General features: G+C 36.5%; 1 protein-coding gene across 3 annotated transcripts in view; it reads right to left on the bottom strand.

Moving 5' to 3' along the window:
• Nucleotides 1-2,741: 2,741 nt before the first annotated feature.
• The window catches only part of LOC103468151 (potassium voltage-gated channel subfamily C member 1-like), a 100,453-nt gene continuing 80,050 nt past the window's right edge, over nt 2,742-23,144 (bottom strand). Inside the window, exon 5 of one of the 3 annotated variants that reach the window (XM_017306292.1) lies at nt 2,742-11,180. In XM_017306292.1, the coding sequence (XP_017161781.1) occupies nt 11,167-11,180 (14 nt within the window). In that variant the 3' untranslated portion in view covers nt 2,742-11,166. Of the gene's footprint in view, nt 11,181-16,115; nt 18,533-23,144 lie in introns of those variants that run through there. The other 2 variants (XM_008415026.2, XM_008415027.2) reach the window with 2 other exon arrangements.

Genomic DNA, 23,144 nt, shown 5'->3' with positions numbered 1-23,144 from the left:
CCACTTTACAATGGCCACAGAAATGGAAACTAAGCCCAAAACAAGTTGTCTTTGCTTATAAACGGTCTCTATAGGTTTTCTGTTTCTGTGAGAATTTTGACATTTTAGGGCTAGACGCGAGTTCAGTTTTCTTCTGTGTTCGATTCCCGGCCAAGGGTCTTTCTGCATGGAGTTTGCATGTTCTCCCTGTGCATGGTGGGTTCTTTCCGGGTTCTCCGGGTTCCTCCCACAGTCCAGAAACATGACTATCAGGTTAATTGGTTTCTCTAAATTCTCCCTAGGTGTGAGTGTGTGTGCGTGTGTGTGTGTGTGCACGGTTGTGTGTCCTGGCTGTTTCTGTGTTGCCCTGCGACAGGCAACTGGCAACCTGTCCTGGGTTGCCACTAGGGACAAAGGTGTAAGAAAATGGATGAATGTAAAGAAAACAAAACTTACGCCACCCTGACTTAAGGAGACGGCATGGTCAGCAGGTGACATGAATGCAGATGACAAAGTGGGAGGAGAGGCAGCTGGAGAGATGCTTTGGGGTCTTTTCTTCTTCTGAAAAGACTGAGAGGATGGGACAACAGGAGGAGAAACAGATCCAGATCAAGCACTATCACATTATCTTCCTGGTTCTCTGGTGTCATCATTGGATGCTCCTCAGTAAGCAGTAAGCAGGCTGCTCCTGACCTATGGTCTCTGTCTGTTCAAAGATCAGGTTCTCAGCTCTTTACTACTCTTCATCTGGCTTGTAACAGCAATAAATAACATAAACAGGAGGAAAGAAATGTGCCTGTACTAATGCAAGTTCGTTTTTAATTCAAGTAAATGACCTAAATGCAATCAGTGTATTCAGACAGGGTTCATAAACAAAACTTTAAAGATCATCACAGCCTAGGGGCACTGATGTTTTTAGCAACCCTCCAATTTTACAAAGTGGCAACAACAAGCATGAATATGAAAACTATTATGTGACTCTATCATGGCTAATTAAACGTATTAAGAACAGGTACAGTGTACAGGTACAATTAGCCTCCTAGAGGCTAATTTAGCTAGCTTCCACCGCATATTTTCCGGCGAAAAAAATGTTACAAACGTGTCTTCAATCATTCGCATCACAGTCCTACTGCCATTAAGTCCTAAAACTACCATCAGTAACTTTATAACGTGACACTTTGGAGTTATTTTTGGTTTTAGAGTACAAAAACACTTTGACAGGTTCAGGTTTTTACTCACCGGAGTGTAAGTGTCGCATATGATGACGTCAGCTTATTCTTCTTCTTGGGTTTTTGCGGGATCCGTCCTTATTTTTATTATTTCAATCAAAAATATTAAAACGTTTACAGAACTGTTTAGCATGCAATCACAAAAGAAAATACATCTTAATTTTTTCTTAAATTTATTTGGGGTAAATCATTGATATCATACTCAATAAAAAGTTGGTAAATTAAAAAAAAGGCTTTTAAATCAAGTGCAGCCACAACAAAAACCCTCCGGTTTTATACTTTACTAAGTTATTTTAAAATACCGAATTATGACCGATGCGTCTTACATGTATTTGTTGTAAATATTCTTAATATCCTGTTCAAACTAGCACATAAATTGTAAATAAAGTTTTTTTTTAAAAAAAGCTAAAAAAAAAAAATTCTGTTGGCGACAAGCTGCTGATCACACCGATACGAATGGTTGATAACAACCTACTGAGCCTGCTAGTAGGCAGAGCAGGGACCAACTGAGGCTATTCTATGGGGCTGATAACCACTGATAATGGCCATTCTATGGGATGATAACATTCGAAGCGGGTGAAAATTGAATGCAGAGCCGCGAATTCACAGATAGTACATTTTTCACTTCTTTCGCTGAGTTAAAGCTTTTTTGGCTTTTTTACCTGCTGATCTCTTGAAAAATAAGATTTAGCTCTGATTCCAGTTTGAAACAGGTCAATCTACTGCTTCTCAGCATTTAGGAGCTGTCCAACATGTAATAGGTCTACGGTTGAAAGTTGAAGGTAAGTCTGTGAATTCACAGATAGTCAATTTTTCATTTCTTTCGCTGAGATAGTGTTTTTGGCTTCTTGCCTTCTGATCTCTTGCAACGTATGATTTAGACCTGAGTAAAGTTTGAAACAGTCAGATCTACTGCTTCTCAGGATTTCGGAGCTATCCAACATCTAATAAGGCTGAAAATTTAATGTAGAGCCGCGAATTCACAGATTGTAAATTTTTCATTTCTCTCGCTGAGTTAAAGCTTTTTTGGCTTTTTACCTGCTGATCTCTTGAAAAATAAGATTTAGCTCTGATTCCAGTTTGAAACAGGTCGAGCTATTGCTTCTCAGCATTTAGGAGCTGTCCAACTTGTAATAGGTTGGACAGCAACTTTCAGCCACTGAATGTGGCTGAAAGTTGAATGTAGAGCTGCGAATTCACAGATAGTAAATTTTTCACTTCTTTCGCTGAGTTAAAGCCTTTTTTTTTTTCTTTTTGCCTGCTTATCTCTTGATACTTAAGATTTAGCTATGATTCCAGTTTGAAACAGCCAGCTCCACTACTTCTCAGCATTTCGGAGCTATCAAACATTTAATAAGGTTGAAAATTGAATGTTGAGCTGCGAAATCATAGATAGTTCACAGACAGAAGACATGAAAGAAGACTTCCTGAAAAGGAAAACATGAAACTTGTGGATGTTATGATGCTAGAGTTCAGTGACATGATGAGGTTATAAAACTACATAAATAAGAAAAAAAGCTCTCAACAAATAAAGAAAATTTCTTAGTCATATTTTTATTTGTTGTCTGAAGTTTTCTCATTCAACTGAATGTGCTATTTTTTTCCAAACATTTTTTTTAATTATTGTATACTTAATTTCCTTTTTTCTTCCTATTTTTTTAAAACGGTAGTTGATCAAGTAAATCAGCATTCAGTCAGAACTTGGTGTTTTCTATTACATCGTAGCTTTTTATAAGTCTCTTTTCAACATTTGTATTCATTTTTACATGTTTAAAAATAGAAAATGTAAATACCAGGCTAGACATTCAATCAAAATACATTGTATACAGTGGAAGAAGATACTTTGTACTTTTTTCTCTCGAGTGTTTTGACAATATACTCAGATTCAGTATCTTTATTGCATAAACTTATTCATTAGTTGAAGGAAGCTTCTCATCATTAAGGTAATTTATTTTCTGTCTCTTTATTGTGATCACAAAACAACAGGGCAAACATACAATTTATATTTTATTTAAAAATTATAATAGCAGGACTGTAAAAATAAGGACAAGGAAGCAGGTAAAAAATACCATGACTATGTCAAATTTTATTCTGAAAGTCAGTGCTTTAAGTGGGCCGGCATGCATCAGTACGCAGTAGAAGCACTTTTAAATATTACCCCACAGTGGAATGGGAATTTTGGAAATGTTAAATGAGTCTTAGTTTTTCCATTGGTAATATAAATTTTATATGCCCATAATAGTAAAAACTCAAGTCTTTCACTTCTTTACGTCTTTAAGAAGCTTTTATTTTATATCTTGAATGTTTTTTTTGTTTAACACCATGAGGCTTTAAGATAATCAAAGTGGCTCCATTACACTTTGAAATTTGTTTCTTTCTCATTTCTGTACAATAATACCATTGATATATATGTGAATAGACAGATCTACCTAACAGCATGTCTTTTGTCCCACTTAAAGCACTGCTGAAGTATAACATAAACTGAGACATTCATCTGCTCCATTTCAATCTGCTATTAAAATCTCCACAAAACTTGTGAAGCTCAATCCATTTGCACACTTTTCTGACACTGTGTACTCCTGTTAATCCATAAAATTGCTTTCTCCTCTGACAACGAAAAGAAGAAGAGACAACTTTTTTATCAGCAGAGGAAAGACTTCCTTTCAAAAGAACATTTACATTAAGGTCAGTTCAGTCAGTGTCCTGCACATGCATTTTGTAGAAAACAAATTCAAACATAGCAACTTATGGCTCAGGAGCAAGAGACGGACACATGAAGGGGATGAGGTCAAACATTTTGCCTTTCCTTCAACTTGAAGTCATACAGAAGAGAGATTACTGCTGGAACTTATTGCAAAATTTAAAACTAAAAGTCCATTTTATCACAGATACGTTGATTTAAATGAACAATGACAACTGACCAGTGACTTGAAAATTCTGAGTCTAAATGAACAGTGATCATTTAATATATTAGATTATTATCAGGATGTCAGAGAACTTGCATGGGTCACACACACTTTTGGACAGCTTCACTGTATTTCTTCAGAAAACCAAACATAAGGTAAATTCACTTGACGTGAGGAATAAACTATAAAAAATGCTTTACAGTGATTTGGAAATAATGAGGTTCCATTATTTAAATATTTTTCCATTATGATAATTATAATCAAACATATATTATAGGTTAGCTCAAAGTAAAAGTTCATGGCTTATCTAATTCAACCTAATGGTTACCTCCTGAGAATTCTTTTTAAATGTTTTTGCACAAACACACATTTTAACACATAAAACTAAACACAAATACATTGAGCATAAATGTGAAATGTATAAAAGTTGGACAAAACACAAGCATGATGGGAATCTTGTAAACAAACTTACTCTTCTGAAATCTGCCTTCCTTTCACATCCCCTGATACAGCAGATGGTGAGGCTCTTTTTACAACCGACGAAGTTACAGAAGATTTTATCTTCTGAAACTTTGAACATTTTTTTTGACAGAAAACAATAAATGAAGCTAGGGCTGCACTTGTAAGTCACTACAATCTGAAATTCTTCCACCTTACTGAACTAACCAAGACATTTCTGACACATGACCAGGTGTTTCTTGGAAAGCAATAACCAAAAGCTAAACTTAGTTCTTGCATAGGCTTTTAAGTATGTTCAGTGCATGCTTTTGTTTAAAGTCTTTATAGATGCACTTATTGTTCTATTTGTGATCACAGTTTTAAAATTACATGCAGCAAAAATGATGTCACTGATGTTCAGATGTTTTTCTGCTTGAAGAAAATACAGAACAGTATTGTGAAATGAAGACATTCACTTGATAAATTTAACATAATAAGTTGGAACTTCCTTTTAGATCCTTTAGAAGGTGAAGCACATTGGAGCGGTCTGAAGGGGCAGCTCGATACAGCTTCGACTGAAATATCTACCCTCAAGACTTCAAGAAAGTTGGGCAGATCCAGATTAACAGCTTGAAATAATCAGAATATTCATCTGAAGTTAGCATCAATGATCTTGAAAATATATACAGCAGCATCATAGTATTTCACACTGTATGTCTGATTTTAATACAAAATATTCCTGAGAGTTGTTCTCTGTTGATTTAGTTAATTGCCATTTGTTATAACCCTCCATATAATACAAAGAAATATGCAAATATAACAGCAAAAATAAAATAACAGCAAAACCAGCAAAATCAATCTTTTATCACTTCATTTAGTTAGACTTGTTGCAAATCAAGTAAATGTTACTGTTTATGTTTAGCAGATATCATATAGTTTAAAGTTTGCAAACCTTAATGGAACTCCAGTTTCCAAACTGGAATCATTCCAGTGTCTTTCTGAAACTCAAAGTTTCATCTTGCTTGCAGATGTATGAACAGGTTTGCAATTATTCAAATACACAAAGGACACAAATTACTGAGTGTTTTCTTAGTATTTACCCAACCAAAATCAACCCTGATTTAAATATTTTAAGCGAAGATTTTGTATAACCTTCATTGCAAAACATTAGGAAATACTTTTATAGCAAGTTTACCAAAAGTACTAGAATTCTAGAAAGACTTCTATAGCCCTTAGCAAAGAAATATTTAACATAATTTCTTGTGTATTACTGTCGAGAGATTTTTAATAATTATTTACTTCCTTAGAGGAAAGCAAGACGTTGGGGAGGAAAATTTAGGTAAGATGTTTTGAAAGTTTATCTGGTGCAAAATAAAAGATATACACATGATAAAAGAACAAATAAAAACAAAACAGAATACTGAGACTATTTTCAGGTTCCAGGTCAATTTACCCCTTTGCCAATTTATACCTCAATCCATACACGAGGTGCCATTTTGACTCAGTCACCTGACATACCACTGACATACCACTCAGCACACCATTTCATTTACACAACCATTGGGTATCAGGTTATACTTCTAGGTAGTTAAATGTTCTGGTGAATTATAAAGAGAATTTTACATTTATTTGAATGTATTTATCTATTTTCCAAGGACTTAAAGAAACCTTAATAGAAACCTAGTTCTGATCCCCATTTGGGCTTGCTGATTGAAGTATCATTATGTTTCAATATTTTGATCAAATCAAAGTAGATTACTTCATGCAGACAGATATTTGTATTTTCTTACAGTAGATTAGGACTAGTCTTTGATTATGATTTCAAGTCATCAATGACTTGAAACCATTGGTGACATTCATTTCTATCCATGATGGGTAGAAATGAATGCATAGTATGAAATGTCCTGTGGTAGATACCCCGTTCTTATGAAAGGACCAAAATTACACATTATGCAAAGGCAAAGAGATGAATAGACCTGCACCCTCATTGTTGACATGGACTCTCTATTTCACTTTAAAGTTTCCGATAAATTTGCTATCATGACTCCAGAACAGCTCACACACAGCACCCTCAGACAAACCAAACACTACATGATACAGAACATATAAATTATACAAATCTTCAGGTGAAATTAGAGTATCAAATAATTCTAAAAATAAATGGCTCTCAATCTATTGTTCAATAAATCGTTCTCAATCTATCCAGAAGGTTGATGAAATGCTGTGGGTAGTTGGCCAAATCAATATCCTCTCAACTTATCAAGTTTTTTTGTTTTGTTTTTTACTCAACATTTCTGCCTCTATTATTATTGCACAATTTATTTTCTTATTAATTGCTGTACTTCAGTGAATTAGCAGCTAACAGACCCAACTCATTTTAGGAAAATATACTGTTGTCTTTTTAACACAATGAAAACAAATCAATTGGTTTCCACTCTGAGATGGTAACAAAGCAAAAAAAAAAACAAAGCTAGAATTTTCCATTTCCTCTAAAACATTTCACTCCCACTTCCTGACAGAGAGTTTTTGTTTGCACACAGAATATTCTCAGGTTCTTCAGTTGACTTCTTACACAAATTTTGTACTGTTTTTGGACTCGTTGCTTATTTACAAAATGTATTTATGATACACTTGTGCAAGTTATGCATAGCTTGAGGAAATTCATGCCTTTTTCAGGGAAAACCTAAGAGCAAGATCTGAATTTGAATGGAAACCTTACTACAATATAACTGCTTGTTTGACAATAAATAAAGGAGTTTCTCTGAATGTTGGGAATACATTTGTTTATTGGATAACTTAATGCCGTGAGTTCATTTCTAAGGTTTTTGTTATATTTTTTATTTGTATGTATGGATATCTAGACAAGTTAATGACCCTAGTTTATACACTGCCTGGCCAAAAAAATTCACATACTCTAATATTTGGTCAGATCGTCTTTAGCTTTGATTGCAGCACATATCCACTGCGGCATTGTTTTGATAAGCTTCTGCAATGTGACAAGATGTATTTCTATCCAGTGTTACAACAATGTTTTCACCAAGATCTTGCATTGATGATGGTAGAGTCTGACTGCTGTGCAAAGCCTTCTCCAGCACATCTCCATGGGATTAAGGTCTGGACTCTGTTGTGGCCAATCCTTGTGTGGAAATGATGTCTCATGCTCCCTGAACTATTCTTTCACAATTTGCCCCCCATAAGTCCTGGCATTACCTTCCTGGAATATGCCCCTCCCATCAGGGGTGATAGAATAACCTGGTCATTCAGTACATTCAGGTAGTCAGCTGACCTCCTTCTGTGAGCACATGCTGTTGCTGAACCTGGACCTGACCAACTGCAGCAACTGCCCCCACAGGCTTGTGCAGTAATTAATAGGCATGATGGTTAATTACTTCACTTCTTACTCTGATGCACCCACCACTCTGGAACTCTGAGTAAATTTGGACTCATCAGACCACATGACCTTCTTCCATTGCTCCAGAGTCCAATCTTTATGCTCCCTAGCAGATTGAAGCCTTTTTTTTCCAGTTAGCTTCACTGATCAGTGGTTTTTTTAAGGCTTTAGATCTGTTCAGACCCAGTCCCTTGACTTCCTTTCATATTCTACGTGTGGAAATATTTTCACTTTTACTACATAGGCCGGAGTTTTACTGTTTTTCCTTGATTTCATTTCACCAAAACATTTACGTGATCGCCGATCACAATCATTCAGGATTTTTTTCCAGCCACATTTCTTCCTTGAAGACAACTGGTCTCCATTTTCCTTCCAGTTTTTAATAATGCGTTGGAAAGTTCTTAACACAGTTTTAGTAGTTTAAGAAATCTCCTTAGATGTTTTCGCTGTGTGATGCATGATTTGACCCTTCTCAAACAGTCGTCTTTTCCACGACCACAGGATGTGTCTTTAGACGAGGTTGTTTAAGAAATGAAGGCTAGATGTAAATTCAAACAGGAAAACTCTTTAGCCTCACCTGTGTCATCCAATACCAGGTGGATGACCTGTGTCATCCACCTGCGATGACACAGGTGACATTGCAGGTGTCACCTGTGATGTCACAGGTGACACCTGTGACATCACCTGTGCGATGACCTGCAGGTCATTGCAGGTGGATGAGGCTAATAGGCGTGATTCTATGCCTATTAGCATAGAATCACACCTGGTCATAGCCAGTCATCATTCAGTCATCCGTTGATAAGGATCTTCATCCATGATACCATCTGCTTTCCAGCCGTGGTCAGCCCACCTCCACCCCTTCTCCACCTCTCTACTCCTGGTTCCTTCAGGCTACCTCCACCACCAGTGTATGAGCCCCCGGGGGAAGACGTCTCAAATCATCATCGCTAATGCTCGTTCAAGCTTATCGCAGTTCACAGTACAATGTCTTCTGCCAGGGTCCGAGCGCCAAGGAACTTTAATTTATTTAAGTCAATAAAACGTTCTATTTGCTATTTTTCTCTGTGTGAGTCTCTCCAGTTTGAAATGAGAAGCAACTCATTGCAGCAGTAAATAACTTGTTGCCAGCTGAAACATAATTGCCCATGAAGTAATTATCTTATAGGAGGCTCGTATCTGTTTGCTTAGTTAGACCTGTTTGCAGGTGGTGATTGTTTTTTTGTGGCCAGCAGTGTACTTTGGCAGTGAAACTGAAGGACTGGAAAAGTATTTGAACTAAAAGTTTCAAATGTTAATACTATGCCAGCTTTGTGACCTAGATTTGCCTAAAATATTGCCTACATCTGTGTGTTAGTTCTTAATTCAGGGTCTTTTCTTATGCTACTTGCATAACATATATTATTGTTATTATTGTACTCAAGTTATTAATCCCAGTTCCTGACAAAGACATATAAAGTCAAATAAACAAACAGAAAAGTTGTGGTGGGAAAATTCCCTTCGGAAATGCATGGAACAGGTTAATACCATAGATAGCAGGGTCAGACAGAAAGATCCACATAATGGGACAGCAGACACTTTCAGCTCAGATTCTCAGAATCAGTGATAGCACAGTTTAGTTTAAAATAATATCTTTGCATCCAGTTACTGGCACAGGCACATACAGCTGCCATTGTATAGTCCAAAGTTTGAGTAAAAGCTACAAGAAGGAAAAAAGGAAGAACTGCTGTGGGGAGGAAGTACAAAAGCAGCCATATTGGAAATAGTATGAGTAACAGAAGAAGGTACTAGAATATTCTAATATACCAGAACATATATTTGCATTTTTTAAAAGGGTTTTCATGTATGATGTAGCTATTTTTGTAGCAAGCACAGAATTTTTTGAGTATAGGGATCTTACTACATCCAAAAATGAATGTTTTGTCAGTACAGTCTGTGGCATTTAAACACAGTTTAAAGTAAACACACTTAAATTTTTAGAATTATTATTCATAAGGAGAGATCAGAGTGGCTTGCAGGAGTCATGCAAAATATTCATGCTGGTAAACAATGTCTTGAAAAGTCATTGTCATTTCTGTTTCTAGAATAGCTTAGCAGAGATGTTCTAATATTGCTGACAACCTGCTGTCTTAAAGTTTATCTTCTTTCACATTCCGGGAGGAGCATGGTCTGCAAGATCTCTGTTCCTCTTCATTTGAAAAAAAGGACACAGAAGTGCTTCTTCATTCATTATGTCTCCAGAAAGTGCTGTTTTCAGTAGGATATATATTTTTTCTTATTCTAACAGCAAGTTGTGGGGTTCAAGGCAAAATATGCATTTTTTTCTAAAATTACTAAGTGGAAAAATATATAATATTTCACCCACTGACCTATTCTCTGGATTTTATTCATTCCTCTGATTGCATTTTCCTGTTTTAAATTGTTTCAATTCATGCCATGCAACATTTCCTGGAGATGAGGAGCAGCTTCAATGCTGAGTTGCAGAGAAGATAGTGGAGGTGGTATGGAAAGATATCATAATGTTGGAAAAAGCAAAAATGATCCAGTTAAATCTTAATCCTCATTGAAAGACTCTTGCTTGTTATGATAATTTGAATGAGTTCCTGCTTGTACCATCTGATTTGTCCATCCAAGTGTCTTTCTTTGGTTAAATTTTGTCAAAGTTTTTTGAAAATGGACATTATTAGGACTTTAGGGACATGTCATGAAGACATTCAAAATATCAAGTTTGGAGAGATGGCTTGTATTTTCTGAAACCTACTAGACTTCAGCGTTTTCTTCTAGGTCCGGTAGCTGAGTACAGATCAGTTGGGAGTGGAGCAGCAGGAAGCTTAGCTCAGCTTTTATTGTCCTCAGTGGAGCTGAACTGATCCAACAGCTACAGAAAAAAAAGATATGATGGGGATCCTTCAAACAAAATATGTAATCTGTAAAGCAATAAATATATGGAGCTGTGGAAATAGTGACCTCCAGACCCAACACTCATGATATTCATTTGTGAAGCTTCTTCTGTGCTTCGTTTGCTTTAAAAGTGGAGGAAGGATTTGAAGGGCTCATACCTCTTTTCTGTAGAATATGATAATGGAAGTAGTGAGAAAGTAAAAGTCCATTTTTTCACCTTGATAATTTTTCAGTTTCTGCACTGAACATATTAGGAAAAAAGTGGAACAGCAGCACTTGAGATATTTACTGTTGTCCTCTTCATGATGAGAAAGTGTTGGTTGAGTTAGAAGCTCAGCACTGCAAGGAAAGATGAGAAAAAATATTTCAGCATCCAAAGATTATAAGCAATAATGCTTGATCCTTCAAACACCAGACTATGGTTCCCATTGCCATTTTTAGTGGATGGGTAGTCATTGATAGTTCAAAAGTCTAATAGTTAATATTTTTTATAAATGATTTAATACATTTTATTGTTTATTGGATTTTTTTTTACACAGAATGAATACCATCCAGGTCTGGTGTAAAGAAAGGTCAGGTCAGGTCACTAGTGATGATGCAGGTGGGTAAAATAATGTTTTGGTTTGTTTTCACTAACATGGCGACTTAAAATGGTTGAGTTGGCAGCACCAACCTTTACTAATATCAAATAGATTGTGACTTATAACAGCATTTTATTTTAAAAGTTAAACACTATCAGGAGCATTGGAAAGCAATGTTGGAGCTATGTTTTCCTAAGGTTTCATATCTATTGGAACAAAAAGCACACAGAAGGATAGAAACCAAAATCTCGAATTGGCCTTGAGTCACAGAGAGCAAATGAAACTAAATGCCTGAAACGGCTCTGTTCTACCTACCAGATGTAGGATGTTTGAAGCAGCTGGTGCAGCCTTCACCAATCAATGTTTCTATGACTCCATCTAATCCTAAATCCACAGTTGACTGGCAACATGGTCAACTGTCATTTAGACCCAGAGAGCCAAAAAGCAGGGGATTTAGGAGAATCAGTGAGCAACATTGCAATTATTTTATCCACCCTCACATAAAGAAGTTTACTGTTTTATTTCCCCTGCTGTTAAACTAATATCCAGTAAGAAACCACATAACATGCAAGTCTTTTTGCCAAAAGCAACAATACTAAATTAGATTTGTTTTCTTGCCATATATAGATGTAGACAAATTTAGATGCATGAAAAAGCATGAAAGTAAAATATTTTATTTAGAATCTTTTATTGCAGCAGCATAATCTCAACACCCAAAGGAAGAATCCAACCTTTTTGAAAGAGTACATTTGTTTAGTGGTGACAATAATCCTATATTAACAAATAATACAGTGATACTTTGTAAAAACTTCCTTTTCCAAACAGGAGAAGTAACATTTTTTCAGAGTGAGGGGTCTCTGTGGTCCGGGTTTCTCCTCCTCAGATTGCCCTGTGTATGAATGTTGCTAGAAATGAACTCGCCTTGCTTTAATATAAATAAGCATCCTTTTTTTTTTAAAAAAACAACTTTTTTTTGCTGATACTGATTTTAAATGTAACTACTTGTAAATGAAGCAGAAAATAGCTGCATCTTTAGCTGCAAAGTAAAAGATTGTAACTGTCAACACATTCACTTATGTTCTCTTGCTCGTGTGTGTGTCTGAGTTCCAGAATAACAATTAATAAGCAAGTAGGTCATGTAACATGTTTTTAAGGGATTCAGTGTTTTCTTGAGAAAGTAAAACTCTTTTTTTTTCCCTCTTGGTCTTTCTTTCAGTTTCTACACTGAAAATATTAGAGTACAAAACAAATATTTGGTTTTAATCAAATGTTAAAACCAATTATTTCTGAACACAGATCCCCTCCCAGTTACTTTCCTCCCCCCAATAAATGTAATTAAAGGTTGGAATCTTCTTTTTTCTACAGGCTGATATTATGCAACTACAGCAAAATATTAATTTATTTTAAGGCTGTTTCACATCTTTATCTACTTTATTCAATAACACTCTTTTTAAATTCCTTTTGTAAGGATGACCAAATGAAATGCAAGCCACAGGTCAGTGGTTGCTAGGCTTCAAAGATGCTGCTGGCAAAGAGTCCATTGTGATATTTACAATGCTAAAAATTATAGAAAGACATTTTTACTTTACCACAGGCATTCAGCTTTCAAATAATTCCCCTAAATTTGTGCAAGATTGCAAGAAAGAAAATTGATTCCTCTTAATATGTAATTTCCAATGTAAAAGTTGTCTCTGTGTGTGTGTGTGTGTGTCCTTTGTGTCAGTACAGTAAAATTAGAGACATTAGTATGACACTCCCACAGCAAACCCAGCATGCAAGTACACTATAAACAAAGCTTGACTATGACACAGATTACGTCTGGTTAACCCACAACAAGAATTCAAATGCAGAAGTCATTGAGGAGGCTGCGCAGTTCTCTGATGAAACAAATAGCAATTGGCAATAAAGTTCAATCCATAAAATTGTTAAATTGTCAGAGTTTAATTTTTAAACCAGAGGACTGCAGCCAACCAGGACCAAGTTGAAGTCCAGAAAAAAGAAAGAACAAACAAACAAACAAACAAACAAACAAACAAACAAACAAACAAACAAACAAACAAACAAACAAACAAACAAACAAACAGTAGTGAACCTCTGTTGGTGTTTCCCACAATTCTTGTTCAGACCTCACAGACAGTTTTAGCTGCAATCCATCAGTGATCATTAATTTGATTTTGTTACAGTTAGTGTTTGCTCACATGACATTCTGCAATCAATCACCCTGCACCTGTGTGAGATGGAAAAAGCTGAAGTGGAGTTTGGAAAGGCAGTTTGGCCCTGATGAGGAACAAACAGAGGCTATCAGAAAGAAAAGAACTATGAAACATAAAACAAAATGAACGGAAAAGAAAGTGTTACAGCGATACACAACCACAAACACGGGGTGAGGACAAACAACACAAACAATGCACAATACAACTGTGGAGTTCACATTCTTACATGATGAAGGGAATTTTCCTTTGTTTCTTTCTGTCCTCCATCATTTCATCACACTTTTCTGTCTTGCCCAGAACTTTTCCTTCTCCATCTCCTCTCTTCGATGTTGCTCAGTTGATAGACTACTCAGAACACATCATTTAAAGCACTTACACCTCTTCAATAACATTTCACTCTACTTTTTTCATCAGTTTATTTTCTTTTCCTGTCTCCTCCTCAGTTAAATCCCCTTTTAAGTCAGTTTTTTCTATTCATATGCAAAAAGTAGTTCATTTAGCCATTTTATGTAAATGCACTATGTGCATAAAAGGCTGGTGTCTCACAAAAGTGATTTTCTATTATTTGGGATGTGAAGGCAAGGGGACGTCACAAGGAGCAAGGAGCCAGGATACATAGTTGAATAGTGAATGTAAAATAGCATTTTGGAGCGAGGTGTGCATGTGGTAGAAACATGCACAAAAGAGTTAATTTCTTCTTCTCCAGTCTTTTTTCTATACATACATAAAGTTGGAAAACATCGCAGAAAGGAATCACAAGGAAATTATTGGAAAATAGATACCTGAGTTGTCAATGAATGAAAAAAAAAACTGAAAGGGAAAGAAGCTCAACAAACTAATGTCAAACAAAAACATTTCATAATTTGTCTTCTTAGTTAAATTCTGTCTCTTATACATACTCACTTCTGGAATATGAATTAAAAGTTAAATTACAATTGCGGCAAAATATTAGTGAATAGTCATACACTAATACAGTATTTTCTGCATTAAAATAATAAAAAATGTAATTTTTCTTACAGATGCTTTTATCTTCTGCAGTTTAAGTGAAACCACAGACACCAGGGCATTACAGAATAACTGTTAGAATGATGTGTCCAAACTATGAATACAGAAACTTTGGTGAGAACCAGTCTTGGAAAGAGAGAGTTTTCTTTTTACACTTGCAGCAGAGGAGTTGAGATAATTTTTTTTTTTTTTAGTTTCACTGAATTTGTTTAACTTCTGCTTCTACTTGCATATATCTGAAAAATACATAGCTTTCACAACAGCTCTTGAATAGAAAAGCAAATAAAAATGAAGTATCTCAACATCTATAACAAAGCAGGTTCATAGCAGTTACTAGAAATGGCTCCCCTTCCCTTCCTGAAAAAATAATCTGTCCCTCCCTCACCCATCCCCATTACAGTAGCGAGGTTCATCTGTTCCCACCAACATATATCATTTCAGCCCCTCCTGTTTCCTCCTGCATTCACTGAGATTACTGTAGCTTTGTTCTGCATGCCAACGTATGCTATGTGTATGCGTCCAGACGCACACACTCTTAGAGCAGTCTAAATGTTTTATATACATTGCTTATGTTTTAAACTTAAATACATTATTCACATATCTGTACTTGCTGCTTGCGTTGGAAGACCATGCAAATTATCTACATATTTACAGGGTTGTGACAAGCAGAACCCTCAGGTCAAGTGACTGATGCAGTCATAAGGAACATTTGACCGTAAAGAGACAATGAAGAGTGGGAATTGTATATGTCTGTTTATAACATACAATGTATATAAAAAAGTTACATTTTTTCTTGCACAATTTCTCTTATTTAATCATATGATGCAACTGGCTGTGATGCTATTTTAATGAATGCATGCAGCATTGGGGGGTCCCTGTTTCTGCTTGTAGTTCCATGTTTTCTAATGGAATATTTATTTGTCAGTCAGTGTTGAATTAGTTGCCCTTTAACATTTAACTGTCCTCTGCAACAAAGTCTGTAGCTTTTTTAGGTTGTATCTTTATAATTAGACATGAACTCATTTTCTTCACATGTTGAAATCACATTGTAGCCGTAGCTCTGACCTCAGTATGCAGCTTTAACTGGATTTTAAAGATCTGCATTTAAATGCATTTAATAAAAGCTCTGCTTTAATAAATTCATTCAAGCTCTTCATTTATCAAATCATCCTAAACTCAGGTGTCAATAAGGAAGAAATTTGTATTTATTTAACTGTTTTCATAAAATTTGAGTTATATATATATATCCATCCATTTTCTTTACACCCTTGTCCCTTAGTGGGGTCGGGAGGGCTGCTGGTGCCTATCTCCAGCTAACGTTCCGGGCGAGAGGCGGGGTTCACCTGGACCTAGACAGGTGGCCAGCCTGTCGCAGGGCAACACAGAGACAAACAGGACAAACAACCATGCACACACACACACACACCTAGGGGCAATTTAGAGAGGCCAATTAACCTGACAGTCATGTTTTTGGACTGTGGGAGGAAACCGGAGTACCCGGAGAAAACCCACGCATGCACAGGGAGAACATACAAACTCCATGTAGAAAGACCCGGACCGGGAATCCTCCTTATTCTCTCTCTCCCAGAACAGCATAAGAGCATGAGTGATCAATGTAAGAGCAGGAGTCGGGGCAGCTCAGCTTCCTTCCATCACCATTACTTCATAGCCTGTTGCAGAATTTCTGCACAACAATCTTGTGTAAAAAGTGTAACCTAGACAGATTAATCCCAATGAATGCCAAAGTAAACGTGAAAACAATTATCTCTTGGTGTCTTTCTTTAAGACTAAAAAAGCAAAAGAAACAAATCCAGGTTGGAAAATATGGATGCATCATTGTTGAGAGGTAGATGCAGGTCAGGGCAAACTCTGCTATCCTTTTAATCTCAGCCATTTTTCAATATTCCTCCTCGTTGTTCCCTTCTTCTTTTCTGGTATTTGGCGTCTGCTCTTCTACCATGGGCTGTCACTCCAGTAGCCATTCATGGTGCCTCCGACTAAGTGGTCGCAGCCGAAAAAAAAGACAAGATGGACAGACAAAAGAGGGAGGGTAGGGTTTGGGGTAAAGTTTGGGATAAAAACAGGGAAAGACAGAGAAGCCAAAAAGGGAGAAAACTAAAAATACTGATTCTTTTTGCAGATTCAAGTAGTAATGCTATGGATGGCAATGGCGGTAAGTGAAATGTCAATCAACTCAGACCTGAGGAAAACCCAGCTTCTCATCCTGATGCTGAGCTGCATGTACTGAACACATAACATAAAGTCAGTTAAAGTCAAGGGTAACCAGGGCAACCACTGGCTTCTGTTGTTAACGTCCAACCTCAAGCTGATGGCTCCAACACAGGATCTGTCCTGAACCACAAATCTAGACTCTGCTTACACTGCCTGGCACTGAAAGTGTTAAACTACAACACAAAACAGAAGATGTAAGAGAGTACTTCATGAGAAAACTGATCTCCTTGTTGCTTGTTTTAACCAAAACTATACTTTGTCCCCAAACTCACAAACTGACCAATTAACTTTAAACATTACTTGATTTTATAAGATTTTTCATATGGCAATACATCTTGGATTAACAGCAGATTGACTAATACCATCTCTTTATACTGTATGAAAGATCCATCCAGGTGATGACATCCTGACTCTTTAAAACCTAAACTAATCATTGTATGACAAATCAAGGTTTACAAAGAAATAATACCAGCAGGTTTTACAGCTCAGTGTATGGAGGAGAGCTCAGGTGAGAGGACAGCAGATGGTGGCTGAAGTTCTGGAAGAAATCTGTTGTTACAATGAAGGCCGAGCTAAACATGTTCATATGTTGTGATCACGTTTCCCCAAGTGAATAAAATGAATGTTACATGCACCAGCTCTACAGTGTTAATCCCTTTTGACAGTGATTCCCAACAACAATTGTCTTGTGACCCTTTAGAAGAAAAAACATAATACCCTTGCTTATTAATCATTTATTGCTTGATTCAATATGGAATCTTTGTAAAACGTCACATGACTAACAATATATTAGTTTCTATAACTTCTAACTCAGAGATATTTTACACCCCTCAGAGTTTGGGACTCTAGAGAAGCAGCTATCAAGTACATCTACAGAGGAAATGGGGAGGAAGTAGAAGCAGAGCTCAAGTTTGTGGTGGAGGCTTTTAAGTTGATCAAATCTCTCTCTGGCCTCTCAGTTTACAGCAGTTTTATATTACAAGGAAAAAATGTACTCTGCCAGCTAGCTGTTTTTAAGGTGCTGAGTTTTGAGGATGTATGACTAAATGCTTTTACTTTATTTAGTTTACTAACGGGAATTCTATATGCAGTAATTTCAAGAACGCACAGTTTACATACCATAGTTATTGTGTTTGCTGAAGTTTTAGCAGTATTTTTCTTCACAGCTACTTTTTAGTATTTAGTTAACACATTAAAGTGACAGGGCAATCAGCAACAGGCAAGGATAGGGTAACTAGACAACTAAGTTATTCTCAGTATTAACTAACCAAGAACCGTTAGTAGGTAAAGTGTGTTTGTGGAAATTGTATTTTCAAATACAATTGCAAAATGTAATTTTTTGTCTTAGATTTAGCTAATCTCTACAATTAAGGATTTCTGAAGAAAATGTTTTAGAGAATGCAATGAAGGACAAAAGAACAGCTTATAAATTATTATAAGCTTATAAGCACTTCTTCATTGTTATTGCTTTTGTGTTATTTGCATGTAGTCTTTTCTTTTTGGGTGAGCTACAAGATGGATGGGATGGGGGAGTGACATCGCCTGAGGCCAGACGGCTCAAAGGTCTCGAAGGTGGAGTTGGTGATTGGAGTGAGTCGCAGTGGACCCCCCGTCATCCCGGAAATGTTATTTAGGCTGCGTGACTTCTCATAACCTGTGACTACATGACATGCACAGGCCAAAAGGTAATGGTTAAATCAGGGTGAAGATGATTCACAACAGATATCAGAAGGTGAGGGTGTTAATTATATACAAACAGTTTGGAATGGAAAACCACAGATAAATAATAATGTTTTCATAGATGTTATGTTATGACAGCATTGCACATCAAATACAGCAAGAATAAACCATTTGTTAGAGTCAGAAACATATTAAAATGAAATAAAGTATAAAATCAATAAAAGTAATCCCAAAGAAACCCAATGCGAAACACATAACACATGTTCCAGAGTGAAAGAAGGATTTTTGAAAGAAAGACAGATGGATGGAGGGACAAAGATGGAGAGACAAACACAGACAGACAGAGACAGGACAAGCTGTCAGTTGCCATTATATTACTGAACTAACTGGAGGTGGCACACTGCTGACCAAACAAAATATTTATGTTGAAGTGGGGTTTTGCATTGTACAACAAAATGTTTTAAGTAACATATTTTAACATATTTTCACTCTACATCCTCTATATTAGTTTAGATTCTTAAGAAAACTGTAACAACACTTTAAAAGGAAATCATATTGAGCAAAACACAAACATTCTTTACAAATTTTTGTAGTGGCCAAAAGAGTTCCCAGCTCTTTTGTCCACTACAAAAGTTGGAAGAACTCGCCCTGAAAAACACAAATCAAGACGGAAGTACAGATAGAGAGACAGGAAGACAGACTGACCATCAAACCAATTACAGGCTTGCAGTAAGCAATATTTTTGTCCTGCATCTGATGATCATGTTCAGATTAACTGTCATTAGAACATTTTAAAGGCACATTTAAAGCATCACACATTTTGATTTCCAGAAAATGTCAAAACTACTCAAAACAAAGATATGAGTGAGCAATGCTTGATTTTCAAAATTCCTTAAAGTTTTCTGATTTACATTTCATGTGTTTGTTTCTTATGAGCAAACAAGTTCAAGAGGACTTCTTAAAAGTGAAACTTATTAGTTAAGTTTACAATACAATGTTTGGGCATAAGTTTGTCTCTTCAATTTAAAGCCATTTTAGTCAAGGAAGTACAGTTTTAAGAATTGTATGCATTTGGCTGTTCATGTGCAAAAAGCATTTCTGAAATAAAGAAAATAAATAACCAAAAACAATGAACGGTGAAGACCAATTTTGAATTTGTATTGCTTGAATTGTAAAAAAACTGACTTGTTCAGATGAGACTTGAAAACGGTTTAGTTTCAAACACTCTATTCCTGTTTCAGGAGGCAGCGCAAGTAAGAACAAAAAAAGTGTTCCATTTGGTCACATTCTGTTGAATCATACACAAATTGTGGTTGAACTGAATTGTATCAAATCAAATATGTGACTACTGTTCATATATTGGATTATTGTTAAGCAGAAATGTCTACATACATTAAAGACAAAAGAGTTTCAGACTGACTCGAGTTGCCCTTAAGTTGGAAAAAAATGAAAGATTTCAGACTCGCAAACTTTTGAGGCTTGACTCTGACTGTTGGTCTGAGATAAAGACTCGGACCAAAACTTTTTATGTCATGTAAAGAAGACTGAAATGAAGCCAATATGTGAGCTGTAGACTGCTCATCTGGCGCATGTTTTACTGTGAAAGGATGATGGTGTTATTGGACAGTAACGCTGGTAGAATATGGAAATTAAAGGTTCATAGAAATCTGTTCATGTTAGTTGTAGCTTGACAAGTGAATACTGAATTCAGTGATTGAATCAATTATGAGAGAAAATACATAGCAGTGATAAATCAGCCCTAATGGGAAGCCGATCTTCCTCAGCAAAGGTCTAAAAATAAGCCACTGTCCTCTTCTGTTCTCCTGTTAGAGATTTGACTGACTGACCTGTCCACCAGGTCATGTCTGCATGTTCACAGTTAATAATAATCACCCCACTGATGCCATCTACCCGAATGTCTTGCTATATTTAGCAACATTTTAGACAAAAAAATCAGTATCGGTCGGAATCGGCAAGTCAGGTATTTTAAAACTCAGTCACTGGTGATTGACCAGAAAACTGCAATCAGAGCGCCCCTAAAACAACATAATTTCCCCAGTAGTAGTGATACAACGTTATTTATAAAGCACTTTCAAAACAACAACAAAGTGCTGTATAGAATACATCACAGAATACTCAAAATATGCAAAGGATAAAAGAAAATAGACTATAATCAAATCAGTAAAAGCTCAAACTGATGCAAAAGAAAAATTCTCAAAGTGTGTCAGAGGCCAAGGAACAAAAATATCATAGCTGAGCAATTTTCAAAGTAACACTTTGCTTTTAGCTGATAATTTGGATGGTGAATAAAATGCTATCAAAATATACATTTTAATAAATATAAAAAATATTTATCAAATGTTCATGAGGTGATGTAGGCCTAAAGACAAACTGGTTCGATACCCTAAACCACAGACTTGGAGGTGCACTAATGTTGTGAATGTAATAACAGAATGGCGTTAGAGACTTGAAGCTTGACTCTGACTTGTAGTGAAATACTTGAGACCTGACTTGGACCAGGGGTCCTCGCATCCAGCTTCCTGCAGCTTTCAGATGTATCTCTGCTTCAACAGACCATAGTGAAATAATGAGGTCATCAGCAGGACTCTGGAGAGGTTGACTGGACACTGAGGAGGTGATTGAGTTGTGTTGGACCGGAGACACACCGACCCTCCAAGCCTGGACTTGAAGACCCCTGACTTAACTTTCTGATTAACAACTTGAGGAAATGACTAGGAAAAACATCTCTGCTACAGAAACTAAGAGAAAAATACTATAATAAAACAAGCTTTTTTTCTGCATAATAATGCAGTACTGTGCATAATGTATTTGTAAATTGACAAGCAAAATGTTTTCAGTAGCAAAGAAGATTTTACAAACAAACCAAACTAAGTGACAGGCATCTCATGGCCACAATGCTGTGTTAGTTAGATCAATGAAAATAATAACGGCCTTGTTTGCTGCCTTATGATTCCTCATCTTATAAAAATTGTTTTGCTTTGGCATGCGACCACTTGGCATAGCGTACATAGCGTACAAGGAGGAGCTGACCTTTAAAAAGCACAGTCTGTAGGTAGCTTCTATCTAGAAGTTTCTGGCATTTGTTCAGTTCAATCAAGATTCTTAGCATGTCTAAAACTAACTCACTAACCTTGTAGCGCAAACCTTTAAGTGACTGGATTGTTCAGTAATGCCATGGTAAGATGAATACAAGCAAGCGCAAAATAATATTAATACCTGCAGGCATTATTGCACATGACTTAAGCCACAACATTAGTTCTGGCTTCATAAGATTTTTTTAACGGTTTGACAAGTTTCACCACTTATTCTCTTCATTAATGGAAACGCAAGCTTTTAATCGTAGCAAATCTACAGTGCTGTGACATGTACATACCTCCACTGGTCAGACTTTAGTAACACAACGAAGAGGAAGAGACTGAGGATAGCCTGAAGATGGAATGATACACCAATGTTAGATGTTTGTGGGGAAAAGACAACACTTGGGAAGATACAGAGCATAAAGCAGAGCCCTTCAAAAGCAACATGGGCCAATATAATGCTGGAAGGAAGAGTGAATATGCTCATTGTGTGATAACATAATTAATCCAGAAACTGTTTTTGTCTTTGATTTTAGGAAAATGTAGTTTTAGTTACAAGCGGACCTTTTTGTGCCTCTGTTCATCACTCGATAATTATTTGGCCTTTTACTATAGTAAAGATTTCTGTCTAAAGACTGATTTAGTGTTCTGCTCAGTGTGTATCTATTTAGTAATTCTTAGTAATTTGTTTTCCTTTACTCAAATGTTTTATCCAATAATCACCTCCTTAGTGTATTTGTCAGATCGTCAAACTCCTGTAGCTCTTTGTCCCTCATGTTCCTGAGTGTTGATTGTTATTCCACCTGACTAACTTTCAGTAAGCTTTGAACTCAGTCATCTTATTAAAACATTCCTCATTCCTCCTTTTGGGTTCTCAATACATCACAGAGTATGACATTTTCACTCAGAGGGACTGACCCAAATCAATTCTGATTGTTATGTATGATTCTCCTGACCTGACCTTCTGTTTGATTAAGTGTTATATACAAATAAGAATTGTTACGACTGGCTCAGGGTCGTAACAAAAAACATGAAACCATACCATGGTTAAAGTGAATAAAAGTAAATGTTTATTAACAAAAACAACTATCAAAACAAAAGAAACTCAAAAGTGCAAAAGAYGGGGAGCTGGGGCCTGGCAACTAACATTGCCTCTGCAGAGTGGACGCTGAGGGCCACAGGCGACAAACCACCAACGACCAGTGACCAACGACCARCGACGAGCCACCCAGCGCCCTGAAAGACGGAGACAGCCAGGTTTAAGTATCCTGCACTCCAATCACCCGATTAGGGACACCTGCAAATGGGAGGAGCACAAAGAGGGACAACAAGACCAGCCTACAAGGCCCAGGGCCGTCACACCCCCACCCATAAAAAGCAGGTTCCTATAAGGAACCCTGCTCCTGCCTAACTCACCGTGCATAAACAAACACAGCCACCATTTAAGATGTTCACCAGTCGTACTTAGCAAAGTTGATATGCAATGCCCAGGTT

The sequence above is a fragment of the Poecilia reticulata genome, linkage group LG8 (assembly GCF_000633615.1).
Source record: "Poecilia reticulata strain Guanapo linkage group LG8, Guppy_female_1.0+MT, whole genome shotgun sequence".
Taxonomy (NCBI): domain Eukaryota; kingdom Metazoa; phylum Chordata; class Actinopteri; order Cyprinodontiformes; family Poeciliidae; genus Poecilia; species Poecilia reticulata.
Note: the sequence above shows the minus strand (reverse complement) of the source record. Positions and strands in the feature narration are given on the sequence as shown.